General features: G+C 36.4%; 1 protein-coding gene across 1 annotated transcript in view; it reads left to right on the forward strand.

Annotated features, from left to right (window-relative positions):
• The first annotated feature begins 5,098 nt into the window (after positions 1-5,098).
• LOC102600526 (CTD nuclear envelope phosphatase 1 homolog) overlaps positions 5,099-18,503 on the forward strand; it is a 22,293-nt gene continuing 8,888 nt past the window's right edge. The window contains exons 1-4 of the mRNA XM_006338780.2: positions 5,099-5,688; positions 10,867-10,995; positions 11,083-11,203; positions 11,288-11,369. Coding sequence (XP_006338842.1) covers positions 5,374-5,688; positions 10,867-10,995; positions 11,083-11,203; positions 11,288-11,369 — 647 coding nt within the window. The 5' untranslated portion in view covers positions 5,099-5,373. The remainder of the gene's footprint in view (positions 5,689-10,866; positions 10,996-11,082; positions 11,204-11,287; positions 11,370-18,503) is intronic.

The following is an 18,503-nucleotide window of genomic DNA, read 5'->3' on the forward strand; positions in this document are numbered from 1 at the left end:
ACTTAATTAGTTATATATTCAAGCTAATTAGTTCCAAGTTCAAGTTAATTCCTAATTAATTCAAGTTCATATCTCTAAACTTTTATTTAGTCATATATACACTTCTAATCCAAAAATTAGTTTATATATATATATATATATTCAAGTTCATATCTAATTTTTAGAATTTCCAAGTTCAAGAATTTCTAATTAAGTTCAAGAATATAATTCAATTAACCAAAATTTCAACTATCAATGTTAAACTAATCTAACTTCTAACTTCTAAATCCTCAATTCTCTCCCTAACTAACAATAATCAAATGTACAATTAACAATTCAATAACACAATTCAACAAACTAAAACAATATACAAACTACGAAATCAAATATAATTACTAGAATTCAAAAAAAAAAAAAAAAAAATTAAACCCTAACTTTATAACAAGAAGGAGGGGCAGTTGGAGAATTCTTTTGGGCGGGGTGGCAGTTGGGGTTGGCCGGCGCCGGCAACGGACGATGGTGGTGGCGACAATTGGTGGTCCGGCGACGGGGCGAGAAGGGAGAGAAAAGAGAGAAAGAGAATGGGAAATTTGGGGGAAAACCCGTCACTGCTGTAACATAATTAAATGAAAAGCGACGGACATCGTCTCTTTGTCCGTCGATTTTTTAAAAATGTTTGATCTACATTTTGACCAAAAAGCGATGAACTAAACGACATTGTCCGTCGCTTATTTAAGTGTTGACCATATATTATTGACCAAGAAGCGACGGACTTAAAGATGCCGTCTGTCGCTATAATAAAATAATAATTAATAAAATAAAATATATTAAAAGCGACGGACAGCGTGGTTAACTTTTTAATTTATATTTAATTATTTTTAATAAAAGTGACGGACGGCGTCGCTATACATATTAAATAAATGATTATTAATATCATATATATATATTTGGCTCAAAATTACGCAAAAAAAAGCGATGGACTAAGAGATGTCGTCCGTCACTTTTTGTAAAATAATTTTATAAATAATTATTTTTATTAAAAAGCGACGGACAGCGTGGCATGACGTCGCTTTTTGGAGCGACGCCGTCACTTTTTTGTCCATCGTTTTTTCGCAGTGTTATGTGGTGGATTCAGGTCGACCGATGATGCCTATCAGTACATGTTGTTTGTATTAATACTACTCTTTATATGCCACTTGACATAGTCTGGTTGCAGGATTAATGATGTTTCTTAGGTGAAGACTAAGATGATCTTCGACAACTTCTACCTCTCTTTGTTATGGTGGGAGTTGTGTCTTGTTAATTTAAATATTGCGTATTCTTAGAATCTCTTGTACCTGGGAGGGATTTATGTATTTTTCCAAGACAGTGTATTTCATCAAGTTTGACAAATGGTTTTCATAACTAAATGAGTTAATATATTGAAAAGTTGTTTATTTCTGCATTTCATATTTTAATTGGATGTAAAGGTTCTCCTATCTAGGTGTTAGAGTAGGTGCCCGCACAACCCGATGGATTGGATCATGACAGTAAGCTTGAGGCGTGACATTATACCTTCTACTTCTTCGTTATTGGCAACAATTAATCTTGTCTTTCTTTTGTGACTCGATAAAACTACCTCCAATGCCCCTCGAATGGGCACACACTTACATGTCAAAACTGTGAATCCAATAGAAACCAAAAAGCAACCAAGAGCCTTCATTTATACATGAACGCAACTAGATCTATCAGATAATGAATAACGATTATGGAACTAATGCTTTGTTTACAAATAGAGTGTTATCTCATGTTTACCTTTATTCCCCTGTACTTCCAATTAGCCTCCCCCCCCCCCCCTAAGCACCCTTTAGATTCACATCGTTTTGGCAATGTGACTTGAGTGCGAACAACTCACCACCTATATATTTTATATGTATTATGGTACAACTCGAGTTATAATGGTATATCATGCTCTTGATTTAGTGTCCCCTCATTACATGCTTTAAACACAACAAAGCTGAGCCGATGGTTATTAATCACTTCGTAGACAACCAAACCTTCTACATAGGAGTAAGAACTAACGTTTTCCAATTGATGGTACTTGTGAGGATCGATGGATTCAAATGAATTAAGGTGGCGTGATCACTACTACTTCAGTACAATGAAGTGAAGTTTGCTTATGAGGAAACAAAATCTTTTACTTCATAATGAGGCTTGAAGATGGTCAGAGCACCGGGCAGAGGCACCAATACCTACTCCAACACTTCTGTGAATGCCTAAGAAATAGAAAATCAACTTGTGAAGCTTGATATTGATATTGGTAGTAGATATTATAGTCCTGATAATGCCAACTATGATAGTGAAGATTGATGTGGTCCGTTGGTTCGAGTTGATAAAGAACAGTATAAAATATGCATCTTGCTAGTAGTTCTCGTACCACAAATCAGTGTGGTTTCTTTTTCTACCTCACTATTGGATGTGTCATCTCTATCGCACAATAGGTAACCTTGCTATATATGGTCTGCATAAATGTGGACCTTTTTAGATAGAGTTACATGTTCTAATAACTTTCTATATAAGGCACATTATTTAGTGACATGTCGAAAGCCAATAAACTCTGTCGTGCTAACTATGTGCCATATTCATTTCAACAGTGTACTGGAGTGTCAAGAACAAAGTGTGAGACAAGAAAAAGCACTATGTCGGGACAGACTGTATCTTTCAAATTGGGTGCAAGATAAAAGAGAAAAGACCTAACGTGATATCTGAACTTGTCCCGAATTTTCAAAAAGACATTTTAACTATGTGGACGTCATATTACCCCATTAAACAATCTTGAATTGATATTATTACATCATTTTTGTCCACCTGACATAGAGAGTGTATGCATCATCTCAAAGAGAGTGAACAACCTAAAATAATTAATATAATTTTATTTTATTATAAAATATATTTTCTTATTTTTTCTTATTAATTTAACTTTTTTTCCTTATTATTTTTTCTCTTTCTTCTTCAAAAATTCATTGTCATCTCCATTGAAGCTTTTCACTTTCAATGTCACCATTTTTACCACAACTTGACCTTCCTTTTCTTTTTTTTTACTACTATTAGTTTTACTCTCTTCAATTTTAAAACTTTATCTAAATATTTTCTTACATTTCGAACAATTTGATAAACCCATTAGATTTCAAGATGATTAAAAGGTATCCTATAGTTTTTTTTATCTGATTTCAATCAAGTTCTTTCAATTTTCGAGAAATTCACTGATTCTTTTAAAATTATCATTTCTAATTTTGAAGCTATATGAAAAAGAGATAAATTAATTGATGATATCTTCAAAATTTTATATTTTCTTAGAAAAATAATTAATTTTGTTATCAATAATTCAATAAAGTCTAGAAAATTGTATGTGTTTTTTTTTAAAAAAAAATCATTGAAAGAAAGGAATTTGACTGGAGAAGAAGAAGAAAAAGAAAAGAAAAAAAAGGGGGAAGGGGTTCAACTTGACGAGGGGTGGAAGATGAAGTGAAATTTAAGATGAAATCAAAATTAAAATAAGTCAAAAAGTAAGAGAGAGAAATAATGAAAAAACTTAAAATGGAAAAAATATTATATTTTTAATTAAATTAACAAGTGTCATGTAATGATTGATGTGTAATAACACTTGCTTCAAAAGATCTGGGCTTGATCGAAAAATGATGTAATAATATCAATTCAAAATTATTTAGGGTAATAGAATCCCCAGATAGTTAAAGTGTCTTTTTAAAATTTTGGGACAACTTCAAGTGTCACTTTATGTCTTTTCTCGCAAGATAACAACATATAAACAAAAGGCCAAGGAAATAGTGGTGTGGATTTAATCTTGGAAGAAACGCGTGGAATACTTGAACGTATTAATCAACTATATGCTAATGTTGACTATGTTCCTGTTGGATCAACAATATTGTATGTTAAGTAATGGCCCGCTACAAAGAATTAGATGAAAAATACAAGTTGTTAGGATGTGCAGACAATTGTGAGGAATGAAATTGTAATTAACTCGATTTACTCTAATGTTTAAATGCGTTAATGAATAAAAATTTTGGTAGCCTAACATGGAGTTTGATTGCCCCAAGTCTAGCAATAGTAGTATGATAATGTTTAAACCGGAAATTCAATAATAGTATTGTCGTTAATTCAAGATAACAAAGTTGATACTTAAAGAAAATGCAGAATTAAAAAGAAATTCTCTTTTACAAAGTAAATGGGTTAGCTTATAATGTGACGTATCTATAAAAATTAATATAACACTGTGAGAATAACTATTAGGCTGACCATTCTTGTTGGAAATTGTGTGAACTTACTATAGATTCTATCTAACAACACAACAATTATTTAGTTTCCATATTATAAAGTACATGTTGAATATAATATGGAACTATTCATTTGCCGTTCAAGAGAGACTACATCTACTTTTAACAAGGAAACTATGATGAGTATGTACTCTTATGAGCTAATGTTTCTAATGATAATTAAATCAATTGTGGCTAGATCGATCAAGACATAAAATAGACCAAAAACAAAATCGATTGAAAATTATCATATGATTCTTGATAGAGAACCAGTGGTAAGACAAACTTAGAGTTTAAAAACTTAGTCTACATGTTGATTAACATGTTAATGTTGCTAGTTAGAATAAGAATAAGTCATTGGATATATATATCTATTCTCATAACGATTAAATGGAAGACACTAAGAATGAAGACATAGTTTGACAAACTTTTGAAAATTAGAGATGTCTTGAACGATGTTTGATTTACATGTTGTTTAACCTGTTTGTATTGCAATTTAAAATAAGAAATAAGTTGGGTAAAATTCAGAATGGTCGAATAAAAATCATTCAAAATGGGTACCAAGTAAGACAAACTTTGGTAAATTAGAGAGGACTCAACATGTTCTCTCAAGCATATACCCAAAGACATCAAAAAATATGTTCTCTAAAGTATATACCCAAAGACATCAAAAATCAAAATAATAGTAATAAGTAGAGCTTCAGAATTAACAATTTTTTTTAACAACTACATTACAAATTTCAATAAGATGTGACGTAAGGGGCAATTTACCTAGTCGCTAACTATTAAGAAGAAAAACATTATTATATTACTTAATTGTAATTCGCACTACAACATGTAGCGTCAAGGGCCACTCTCTTCACCGGCGCGTGAGGATTCCCATGCATCGTTTCTTTTTCTCTGGCTAATCTATCTTCTTCTATCTACATTTCAATTCAATGACTATGACTTGTTTGTCGAGGCACCACCTTGACAGCTACACCTCCGCCCAGACTCCAATTTGCGACTGAAGAAGACCCACGATTACCAACACAGAATTTGCACGTTAGCAGCCTGTGAATCTCCTTTCCTTACCGGTGAACCTATGGCGGAGCTGGCTCAGGCCGCCGATGTTTACGCTCCGAGGACTCTACCTGCGTGGAGGTCGCTGCTTAACTGGCTTCTTTTCTTCTTTCAGATCTTTGTTCAGATCGTTAGAGGAACGCCTTCTCTCAGTCAGGTACTTTCCTATGTCGGCTTGCGTAATACCTCTTTCCTTTCTTCTACGCCGCAGTTCAAGCCGCTCCCTATTGTTGAGCTGCCGGAGTCTCAGGAGCCGCCGCACCAGCCTCTTACTGTTTCTACCTTGCAAATCGCCGCCGGAAGAGTTCCAGATGCTAACGGAGAGCAAAGACTCACGGTAAGCAACCTTCCTATACAAATATTTTAAAGCTTATTCTCGACCTTATTTAACAAGATGAAAGAATATATTGAGCAACACTAAATGAAAATTACTAAGACTCATCACGTATCTAAATATTCTGGCACTGCTACTCTAGAGCTGCTAACTCTATTTCAGTTTGCACATCTAGCTAATAATCGGCTCTTGGGTGCCATATAGGTTACTGTTACGTATTCCACTTGGTAAGGACTAAGGAGTTTTATCGTAGGTCATCTCGTAGTAACTTTTTTCTTGCTTAATTAGTGTTGCAATAACCATAAGTACCAAAGGAAACAGTAGATGAAAAGAACAAGAAAGGGAAGTTGCTTAATGATTCAATGTGAAAGAGCAATGCATGGGAATAAACAGTTAAATTTTAATTCCCAAATCTAGTTAACACTGCAACCAAATCTAGTTAACATTAAATTATGTTCACTGTTCACTGAAGAAACCAAACTTTGAGCAGAGGGTCTTATCGGAAACAACCTCTCTACCCCACAAAGATAGGGGTAAGGTCTAAATACATCCTACCCTCCTCAAGTGGGGTCTTACACTAGTTATGTTGTTGTTGTGACATGCATGTGCATGCTTTTCCCCAATTTATTTCCTAGGAGGTGGTGATGTGTAGAATTGTTTTCCTTTTTGGTATTGTAGAAGATCTCTAATTCTGCTTCAAAATATTACCATTACTTCCATGTATGTATGTCAGTGGAACATATAGGATGTGGTACTCCTTCTCCATCGGTAGAGGAGCCATATGAGTCCGAAGCAAGCTAAGTGACAATAGCAAAGGTGGTTTAGTGATGTAATTGTTACAGACTAGCTGGAAGGGAAGATCACACATGCCATTGCATAAGAGGATGTTTGGATTGGCTTATTTCAAGTAGCTTTTGACTTCTAAGCTTTTTTTTTTTTAATTTTTTGAGGCATTTGTGAATGACAAAAAGTGTTTTTACGCACTTTTTTTAGGCTGAAACAGTACAAGAATAAGCTAAAAACCAAAAGTTGGGTATTACCAACTTATGACTTTTAACTTTTAGCTTATAAGTTACTTTTAAAAAGCCAATGAAATTACAACTAAATAAAGGGAAGGTAGTTCAAGAAGGGCAGTGAACTATGAAAAAGACAAGAAAAGTATGAAATTGATGAAATATTGGGCGAGTGCAATGTGTATAAGTACTGATATGTCGGAATATACAGTCAACCGTCTCTATAGTTGTCATTCGTTATAACGACAGTTTAATATGACGGCTTGATTTTCTCAAAACTATTTTTTGATGTTATATTTTAATTCTCTATGACAGCATTCGAACTACAAGAGGAAGGACATTCATTATAGCAGTATACTCTTTGTCAAATTACCGCTCTATAACGGTTATACTCAAATATTTTGTAAGAAATATACAAGATCAAAATATTTGTGATAATCATCATTAATGTCATGCACACAGTAAATTTTCATCAGTTCTGGTCATAACTTCACGAGGAAAGATTATTGCTGTTTGCCTTTTATCTTTTGAGAGAAAAAAGATCACAATTGATGTTTGCCTTTTTGACATTCATAATCTTTCTAATTTTGCATATTTTTGTAAATGTCAACTACTAGTATACATATATAACAACACCTCACTATATCAGCTATAAAATATTTAGACAAATGCTGCCACTATAAAAAGGTTTGAGTGTACAGGGGAACATGCTCTGGTTTACAAGAAGTAGGAGTGGCTTGGTTTTCCTTGTTGCTTGTAGTCCTAGTTTTTTTCTTTTGGTTTCTTTTTTGATTCTATTTTTATATATATTTTTTTGTTTTGTCTATTGGAAGTTGGCATGCTTAGAAAGGTTTACTGCCGATAGTGCAACTATGGCATGCAAATCAGATTAATAGGACAAATGATAACAACATATGAATCGGTTAGCAAAGTTTTAGTTATGCAGTCCGGCATGGCTGTGGTTGTGCTTTGCTACAGGCTCAGATATTGCAGGATCTGTTATATCTAATACTTTAAGTAGTGTATGTATGTATGTTGAAGAGGCTTCATATGGGATGGGAAAACCATCTCCATCCCCAGGAGCACCAAGTGAGGTGGAAGCACGCTAAACTACAATGACTTAGGTAGTCCAATAGTGTGTTTTAAACTATTGGACTACCTAAGTCATTGTAGGTAGTCCAATAGTGTATTTTAAGCCCATCTTTAAAAGCTAATTGCCTCATGTTTTTGTATAGTTGGGTTTATTTATCCCCTCTAGATTCCCCTGATTCATTTCTGAACTTTGTTAGCTCCTTGACTCTTAACTAACAATGTAAAGGAGAGCTAACCTTTTGCTACTAAGCTTTTATAACTATTATGCATCTACTTGATGCCTGCAATAGAACTAATTACCATCTGTTTACTGCTCAAATTTGGAACTTGTTTCTCAACATCACAAGCATGAACTGGACAATGCCAGAACATACATCAGATCTGTTGAGCTGTTGGATTAGGAGGGGAGGCAGTAAGAGCCAAAAGAGATGGTGGAAGCTAATACCATCATGTGTATGGTGGTCAGTCTGGAAAGAAATGGAAGATGTTTTGAAGATAGATCCAATTCCATCCACAAAGTTAAATGGAATTGTATAGTATCTCTACTTTTTTGGTGTAAACAGCTTTGTATAGATGATATAGACCAGATTATAGATTTGATAGGAAATCTGTAATTATCCCTTTTTGGAGGTAGCCAGCATACCCTTAATGCTGAGGAATTCAACCTTAACAGTTTCAAAAAAAATAAAATAGAACTAATTACTTCATCAAAACAAAAAAAAATAATAGTGTGCTTTAAGCCTTTAACATAGACAAACTGCAAATAGAAGATCAGACGTGACACTTGCTTATGTAGGCTATGTATATAACGAACAATTAAAAAATTCTTATGTATTAGGATGGAGGTATTTAATGGAAATTGCAACTTGATAATGGGAAGGAAGTAACATATCAAAGAAGAAGATAACCGATATGAATGAAGAGGGAAGTTGTGATGGATGGGAGGACAGAAAAAGTGTGAAATATGGGCATTGATGAAAAACGGGAACGAACAGAATCTTTATTGAATGTCAATATTTCAGAATATATATGTGAAATGAAAGGGGTAATTGCTATGATTTACAAGAAATAGCATATGCTGATTCTAGTTATTGCCGGTAGTTTTTATATTGTTTCTTTTGATTTCTTTTATTTGTTTTAAATATGTATAGTTTCTTTTAGTTTCTTCTTTTTGTTCTTGTATCCTTTATTGTGATTATTTTCTTTTGTCTATTGGGAAGATGGCTTGCTGGGCCTCAGAGTATTAAGAGAGCCATTGAAAACTGGAGCACATGGAAGGTTTATAAAGCTATCTGATATCTGGAGAATGATCCCTGCCAGCATTTTTTTTGGTGTTTGTGTATAAAAATGAACAGAAATTTTGTTGGTTTATCAACTTTGAATCATTTTATTAACTAAGTGATCGTCTTAGAATAACCAGTCTCTGACTCTATCTGTGAACCCCTCAGTATCTAGCCACCAATTTTCGAACTTGAAATACCTTTTATTTTTGTTCCAAGTCCCACTTTGTAGGGCTAATGGTACATGATCTGAAATAATCCTTTGAAGTGGGATTACTTTCAAGTTGTTGAAGCTTTCATCTCATTCTTTTGAAAACAAGATTCTATCTATTTTGGAAGCTACTTCATGGTTGTCCCCTTTGTACCAGGTGAATGTTGGATTTTCCATTTGAAGATCAATTAGCCCCATATCTTCAATGAAATCTAAAATTCTCTCATCCCTATTGTTCTTCTAACACAACTCCTTTTTTCTGAGACAATTTTTTTTTACTCTCTTTTGTACTACTTTTGCATCTTCTTGATGCCATCGATGAAGCTACTTCACCAAAATAAAAAAGAACAAGTCCTAAGGTGACTATTTGTGTCTTCTGTTCCTTTTTTATGTTGCCCATGTCCGAGAGTAGCTGTAAATTAAGAGAGACCCTGAGAATTGATGGAAGAGGTCTAAACTTTAGGAGTTGTTGGAGCTGAATGGTCCTGTCTATATGCTGATCTGCGACTTGTATGCTGCTTAAATTGTGACTGATGCTACTTATCCAAAAGGAAAAATAATGTGACTGATGTTAATTCCATGGCTTGCTATATCATCTGAATATTTATGATGTGGCATTTCTGTTGTGACCAGTGTTGTTATAGAGGATTCATATAGCCAACTCCAATTATTTTGCTACAAAGGTGTAGTTGATTCATTGGCGTTTCTTTTGTGTCTTGTAGCTCTTCCTGTATGTTCTACTTCTTTGTTAGTAGGACCTCTGTTAACCCTGATATTTCCCTGAAAAGTTAATACATTGTTAACATAGCAGCTGTTTTGGTATCCTATGTTCTGCTTGCTGGGTCTTTTTTGATCAGTGGTAGATTCAATGCGAATTGCAATTGCAGAGGGGGAAGAGTCTGCATGCTTTGTGGTGCTTTCAGTCTTGCATTTTGCTACTAAATGCCCTCTTCCCGAAATACTTCCTTTTTTTCAAATAAACCCCTCCGGTCGATGAAAATTTGAGAACTATAGATTCATTAGTACCGGTTTTAGGGGACTGCTAAGAGTTATGTGAAAAAAAGCATTGAGATAATATCTTTCATCCTTATCTCATCTACTGAAAACGGAGCTCCCTTGATCATCTGAAGATATTTTTAGAATTGGCCAACTGAGGCCACAAGCTCTAATGATTTATTTTTGTTGGGACCACCAGATTGAAGGAAACCTCATGCACGCTTTGGAATAGGGTTACCTCTTGGTTACTTTACCTTTATCAAAAAATAAAATAAAATAGGGTTACCTCTTGGTTTGAAGAATTGATACCCTTCATTTGATGGAATAAAGTTAAAGCTCAAAGACGTTCTAGAATCTGTAAGAGTATTATGATCAAATTTTACAGAAAGTTTACTACTAAGAGAGATTGGGGGACTTAGAGATGGGCTAATATAATCTTGGTGGGCCGTCAGATAAGCAGATAGTAAAATTATTTATTGAATTTCTTAGTACTAAGTGCACTAGATTGGTTGAACGACTGGGTCGTTTTCTTTGTTTAGCAAAATGTTCTTTTTGAGTTTTTTCTCAAGTTCTTAAATATTGCTTGTAGGTGGTTCTTGACTTGGATGAAACTTTAGTTTGTGCCTATGAGACATCAAGTTTGCCCAATATCGTACGCACCCAGGCTACAGAGGCTGGATTAAAGTGGTTTGAGCTTGAGTGCACATCTTCAGACAAGGTTATATTTTCACTTCTGTTTATGATCGAATGATTATCTGGCAAGTTCCTTGAATTTTTTTATCTCATATATTCTGGATGGTTTTAGGAATGCGAAGGCAAACCTAAGATCAATTATGTCACAGTTTTTGAACGTCCTGGATTGCATGAGTTTCTAAAAGAACTCAGTGAATTTGCCAATCTTGTCTTGTTTACTGCTGGGCTTGAAGGTTGGCCCGTTAATTTGAGATATATTTTGTTATCTTCCTTAATTCACCTATAAATGGTTAATTCTCATTGTTATCTGTGTGCAGGTTATGCAAGACCTCTTGTTGACAAAATTGATGTTGGAAATAGGTTTAGCTTGAGACTTTATCGGCCTTCAACAATTAGCACGTCAGTATTGCTATTCTTATGTTTTTTCCTTTTCCTGTTTAATTCCCATGCTACAGATTCTGACCTAGCATTATTCTAGGTGTTGAATGTGACTCCAAAAATAAGTTCCAGTTCATGTGCTAAAAATAGAAAGCAGAAGAATCTTACAGAGGCTTCTCGTGTGCATATGTTTGATCACTGACCTTGATATGTGTGTGTGTGTGTGTGAGAGAGAGAGAGAGAGAGGGGGAGAGAGAGAGAGAGAGAGAGAGAGAGAGAGAGATGAGTGGAAGTCGTGCTGCCTCATCAGATGCCATATGCTGCATGTGAAGCCATTGACCTTCCATAGATTGCTAATAGATGGTGACGGTGTGAACTTTTGAGAGTTGGGTTCCTCGTAACTAATTTTTTGTCTTGATCCCCCATTTATCTCACTATATTATACAAGTATAACTTGCTTTGTAGCGGACAAATTCAATGTGGGTAGAGCAAAAAAAAGGGTAACAATAAGAGAGAGTGAGAATTTGTTTAAAGTTGACTTGTTAATCTGACTTTATGAGTATACCTTGATGGCCTTTATTAAACAATGAAATTACTTTGACGGCCCTGTGTTGCTCCTGCACACACAAGTGTACGTGGTTGCTCAAGTAATACAACAATTGTAAACAATCAAAGGTTGGATCCCACAAGGACTGATGATTGAAAAATATTTCTGATAAACTACTATTACACAAAGAACTAGTGTTTTCACAAAGAAGTGGTTTGGTTGATTACTTCTAATTGCAATGATTCAATAAATAATTTTATTTTGAGATAACGGTAACTGTGTATTCACAATAGGCTCTCATCATCAAACAAATGATGAGCATAGGTCACTTACAATCTCATCAGGGCATATCAAAACTAACTTATGGGAGATTACAAATTTCCATGGAAATCAACAAAAAGTTCTATATCCCCCACCATATTTTGTTTACACCAAAAATACAAAAGGCTAAAGCAATTCATTCTAATCTTTTGGATGTTGTTTCTCGTATCCTCAAATCATCTTGCATTTCTTTATTTCCACAGAGTCCACCTAATGCAAGCTTGGATTAACTCCCACCAATCTTCACCAGAATCTCTTCTTCCTATCTCCTCCCAGCTATATAATAAGTCCTTAGTGGTCCTTGGCGTTACCCAGTACACACCAAGTATACAGCGGAACATGTTCCACAGGTTTGCAGCCACTTTGCAATGGAGGAATAGATTTCTATTAACTCTGCATCTTGATCACACATGAAGCATCTTGAAAAGATTTGTCTCCCTTTTTTCTGAAGCACTTCTTGAGTCAAACATGCCTTTCTGCACACCAACCAAGCAACTTGAGACTTTTAAAGTTAATTTTACCTTCCAAATTAACTTCCATGGTCAAAATCTAATCTGTGATTGATTAGCATTGTTTATCCAGTAGCATAACTTTACTGTGAACACTCCTTTGTTATGCAGTCGCCAAATAGGCTTGTCAGGTTCATTGGAGATGCCTGGAATGGCATGAAGGACCTGAAACAGGTTAGTGATCCTCTCAATCTCCCAATCATTAAGTGCTCTCCTGAAAATGAGGTTCCAACCCTGAGGGCTCCACCATTGGAAATTGTGGCATTGTCCTGTAGAGTGAACTGGGAAAAGTGATTTAAGGCACTCTTCCCAATCCATATTTCATTCTAGAAATCAATTTTCCTGTCATTTCACACCTATAGTGAGATGTTGTCTTTGAACTGGGGCCATAATCTTCTGATGGTTTTCCACACACTACAATCAAAGGTTCCTAGAACCTCCTCAGTTGACTAATGGCTTTGCAAGCCATACTTCTGTGTGATGACTCCCATTCTTTTTTTTCTCTTTATTTTTAGTCTCTCTTCATCCATTATTTTCACTAGTATTCTCATCATCTCAACAACATTTCAATAAGTTTTTTTCTCAAGCAATTTTTCTTTATCTTTTTTTTTTCATGTCACATTTTTAAAAAAAGGGCCTTTTATCACTTACTAGTTATCTTTGGTGATGATTACACTTGACCATCCCTTTGTTTAGATTTAACAATTTTGTCACAATTTATGCTATAGTGTTCCAGGAAGCAAGATGCAAAAACTAGGGATTCAACAAAATGGATCCAGATAGCCCCCAAGGCCTAGCTTGAGTGGCAAAAGGTGGAGGATTTGTGGCTTAGGTCGCAGGTTCAAGCCCCACACCATGCAAAGCAAAGCCCGGTATTTAAGTGGAGAAGGGTAGAGGGGCGGGCCCATTATCCACCGAGTTTAGAAGGCTGTGATTGGTCCAAAGGGTGGGTCATAGACGGATTTCTCGGTTAAAAAAAATAAAATGGATCCAGATAAAAATATGGCTATCAAACAAAATGTTACAGGCTCAAAGGACTAACTAGTGATAACAATATCTGAAAAAGCTAAAATTTGCAAAACATATCAAAGAAAGCATATTATCATCTTCTAAATAGAGCAATATTTTTTTTTCGCTTCAATAACATACAAGACAAATTCTACGTTAAGATGCAAAACATGGAATAAGCAAGAAATCCTCAAATGGCACAAGTCTTAATCAAGATGAATCAATTTTACTTCTAAGACAAATAGAGTCATAACAAACTACAAAATAAGAATAAACTATATATAGTCATCATCCTGAGCCTAGGTGTCAGAAAATCTGTTATTATATTAAACCAGTGTTTCGGACGACGAAAGGCGATAAAAGGCGACAAGGGTTTGCCTTGTCACAAGGCGAGGCGCTCGCCTTTTTGAAGTGCGGCCCAATTAATACCAATAAAATAAAATATTTAATTGCATATATAAATAATTGTTAAGAATTCCCACATCGGAAAAGGGATGGGAATTTAGTCTCCTTATATGGACTTGGACAATCCTCTCCTCATAAGCTAGATTTTGAGGTTGAGTTAGGCCCAAGATCCATCTTCACAGGGTATAAGAGCTTTCTTTAGTGAGAAAATAAATATAATAAGAGAACAAAATTGCTGAATTTTTTTTTTCCAGCAAAACCTCCATTGTTCTGCGATTCCGACACTCTCCAGGGGTATTGTGTATATACCAGTACCACCATTACAATCGGAATCCTTGCAGGTTGTGTTTCTCAGCCACTTTTCTGGTAGTTTTTTTTTTTCCAGCAACTTTTTCCGGCAAGACAACAAGCAATTCTCCAGTTTTCCAGATCTTCTCCAGTTTTCTAGATCTGTTCTTCAGTTTTTTCCCCAGAATTTACTTTATTTTTGAACACTAATAGATCTTTTTTTCATGTCTCTCGGATCCGATATGTTTAGCACTAAATCTGTGAGTTCCACCAGCCCAAACCATGGCATCACCACAGAACCTTTGACAGGTAGTGCAAACAATATCTTGGTCCTCCTCTGTTCAATTATGGTGCAAGGGTCAAGGTGTTCAGGATCACTTGAATACACAGGCCAAGGATATTACTGTAAAGGATAGGGACGAATGGGAGAAGATTGGTGCTCAATTTGTGTAGTCTGTTATGGAAATCTATTGATTCAAAGTTGATGCCATTGTTTCGACCATTCCAAACTTGCTTCTTAGTTTGGGAAAAGGCTCATGGGCTATACACAAATGACATATCCCTCTTTTATAATGTGATTTCTCGGTTGACTAACCTTAAAAAGCAGGACTTGGATATGTCAACTTATCTTGGACAGGTTTAGGCGGTTATGGAGGAATTTAATGAGTTAATGCCCGCTACTCGAAATGTTGAAAAACAATTATAGCAGCGTCAGAAGATGTTTCTAGTTGTTACACTTGCTGGACTTCCATCTGATCTTGATTCAGTGCGAGATCAAATTTTGGCTAGCTCTACTGATCTTGTTATGGATGACCTGTTTGCTCGATTGTTATGACTAGCTGCATCACCTATGTCGTCTAGTCATCTAGTTCCACCTGCAGATTCTTCTGTCCTAGCATCTCAGACTGCATTTCTGGAAAATGGCATGGAGGCCAACATGGGAAACAACGACCAAGATGTGGTCATTGTAACAAATTGGGTCATACCCGTGAGGTGTGCTACTCTCTACATGGTAAACCAAAGAATGCTCATGTTGCTCAAACTGAATACACTGGTAATCCCACCAATCAATTGTTCTCTTTTTCTGAGGTAGAATACAATGACTTTCTTCAGTAACAAGCGAGTAAGAAGACATCTTCATCAATAGCTTCCGTTGCCTAAGTTGGTGATCCTGTTAATCCTGTTGCTTGTATCTCACAGTCCACCACACTTGCCCTTGGGTTATGGACTCAGGTGCTTCTAACCACATTTCTGGTAACAAATCTTTATTGTCTAATATTACTTACTCTCAGTCCCGTCACTGTTACATTAGCTAATGGTTCTCAGACCATGGCAGCCGGAGTCTGTCAAGCCAATCCCTTACCTTCCTTGACTCTAAATAATGTTCTTTATGTCCCTGGTTGTCCCTTTAGCCTCTTGTCAATAAGCCGTTTGGCTAATCTTTCCAAATAGGCTCTACCTCAACTTTAATTTCAAAAAAAGTTCTCCTAGGCACATGTCCCCAAAATCTCTCTCCTAATCTAGGAGAGCAGAACTCCCCTCTGGTGGCCTTCTGTCACCGGAATCCTCTCCTCTTTCTTTCTTTCTTTCAAACTGGCATAATCTTCTTTTTCTTCTAACCTATTTTCCTTTTCTTCTAATCAATGGATGAAGATATGATTTTCTTCGCAATGGGATTCAAGTCTTATGACATAGCTAGAGATGAATCATGAGCAGAGATGTGGTATGACTGGACTGAGAGAGGAAGGATCATGATGAGCAGAGCTAGCTTTAGTCAGAAATTGATGGAATGGATCTGTTCGATCCTTAAGGAAGCGTCAAAGGTGAAAGGAAACACAGTTAGAAGATGGAGAAGATAGGAGCATGTTTCGCACTTATTCTGTGCAAGAAACTTTAACAACAAAGGAAGATATATAAGCATTATCAGCATTCAAGGCAAGAGCAGAGCAGTATTAAGAGTCCCAGAAATCTCATTCAATGCTGGTTGGTGGGATCTGGCTACCAAAATTGAAAAGTTCATTTATTACAAAGCTAATAAGACAGTCAATCAGAATTACAAAATGGTGGATAAAGAGATTCCATATGCAGAGTTGGTGAGGAGGAGCAGATGGTCGTCCAGAGAGATCAATAGTGCAGTCATAAAGGAGAGAGGGGACACCATCCTCATAAAATGGTGGCCTCAATCAACCTCGAAACGAGCTCTTAGGCAAGAGCCTTGTTGGTAGCTTTCCAACAATTGGATCTTAGATGGCCACCCTGTCGGAAGTTCGTAGATGGGCAAGCAAAAATTGGAACCAAGCCCACGGCCTTAACGTTTACGAGATGGGAAACAACTGCTTTTTCTTCGAGTTTACGTCCATAAATGCGGCCGAGCATGTTCTTAGAGGAAGATGGCTGTGGAAGAATCAAGGAATTCGGCTGCAATGGTGGTCGCCGACTGTTGGTGCAATTCAATCTAGGGTTGCCATAAGCCAGTCGTGGATTAGATTAGTGGGCCTCCCTTTACATTTGTGGTCTCAGAATGTATTTAAAGCAGTGGGGGACTTCTGCGGTGGCTGGGTGAAGACAGAGGAGGAAACAGATCTTCGCAATCACCTAAAGTGGGCAAGAATACTAGTCAAAGCCAACGGAAATTCCATTCCGAAGGAGGTGAAGATAGCTTTTGAAGGTATCAAGTATATCATACAAGTATGGGATGAAACACCGGCAAGGTTTTTCGCCGGAGAGAGTGCATACGATATCGGAGGAGATAGGAGGACTCAATCTTCAAACCAATGGTTATTGCAGAAGGGTGAAACTTCGAAATCCACGCCTCTGCCAGCTGGTGACAGGAGCTTTCACGTGGGAAGCACAAAAGATTTTGAATCTATTAATAGGGCACGTGATACTAAGCAGTTGAAAGGAAAAGAGTTGGGCCTGGACCGACTGGCCCAACAAGCTTGTAACTTAAATGAAAAGCAGGCCAATATTTCAGATTGGACCTCAGAGCCTTTGCTCGATGAAATACAAGCAAATTACAGGAATTTAGTGGCACCAGACAAGGAAGGCGATCCAGTCCATCTATTCCATGGAGACAGAGATGAGAATTTCAAATTTCTAGTAGATATAAGGGACGACGACGATAAGTCGATCATCCAAACAGAGGAAAGAACAACCACGGAAACACAAACAGGAAACGATGTTACTGGAACATAAGGCAGATGGGGAAGGTATAATTGAAGATATCATACCACTAAATTCAGAAGAGCAGGACATTGGTATAGCAGCAGAGAATGAAATTCCTTCATGGGTCCAACAGAATATTATCAGGCTTAGCAAGAATTTGGGGTGCACTTTATTGGATGTGAAGAAAGCAGCTCTGAATCTATTCATGAAAATTGATGGCAAGAGGGAAGCAATTGAGAAGATGGCTGGAGCCATAGTTCCTACGACTCCAACAGAAAAGATTCCAAGAGAACTCAAGAATCTGGAACCAGCTAGTAACTTCGTGAGCTATGGTACAAGAAGTAGGGGGGGTTGTTTCTTAGATTTTTTAAATGAAAGTTAACATAGTTTCATGGAATGTAAGGGGGCCTCAATGATCCAAGGAAGAGGCTACTGATCAAAAACATGATGAACAATTGGAGGGCAGACGTGTATTGTTTTCAGGAATAAAAAATTAATGGAGATATAAGAGGGGTGATAAAAGAGATTTGGGCAAACAAGAGGGTCAAATATGCTCAATTAGAGGCACGTGGAACAAGAGGGGGCATCATTATCTTATGGGATAGCAGTATTTGGGAGGGTGAAGTTTGTGAAGTAGGGGCATACTGTATCACATGTAAGTTCACAGGGAAAACTCAGGTTTTTGAATGGCATCTATCTAGTGTCTATGCTCCAAACAGTAGAGACGAAAGAGAAGAAGTATGGGGAGAATTGGGGGCAGTAAGGAGTTTGTTTAGTGGACCTTGGGTGGTGTCTGGGGATTTCAATGTAGTAAGGTACCCATCAGAAAAGAAGAACTGCAAGAGATTGAATAAGGCGATGGAAGATTTCTCAGATTTTATAAAGGATATGGAACTACAAGATTTACCACTG

This window comes from Solanum tuberosum, unplaced genomic scaffold (genome assembly GCF_000226075.1).
Source record: "Solanum tuberosum cultivar DM 1-3 516 R44 unplaced genomic scaffold, SolTub_3.0 scf00005, whole genome shotgun sequence".
Lineage (NCBI taxonomy): Eukaryota > Viridiplantae > Streptophyta > Magnoliopsida > Solanales > Solanaceae > Solanum > Solanum tuberosum.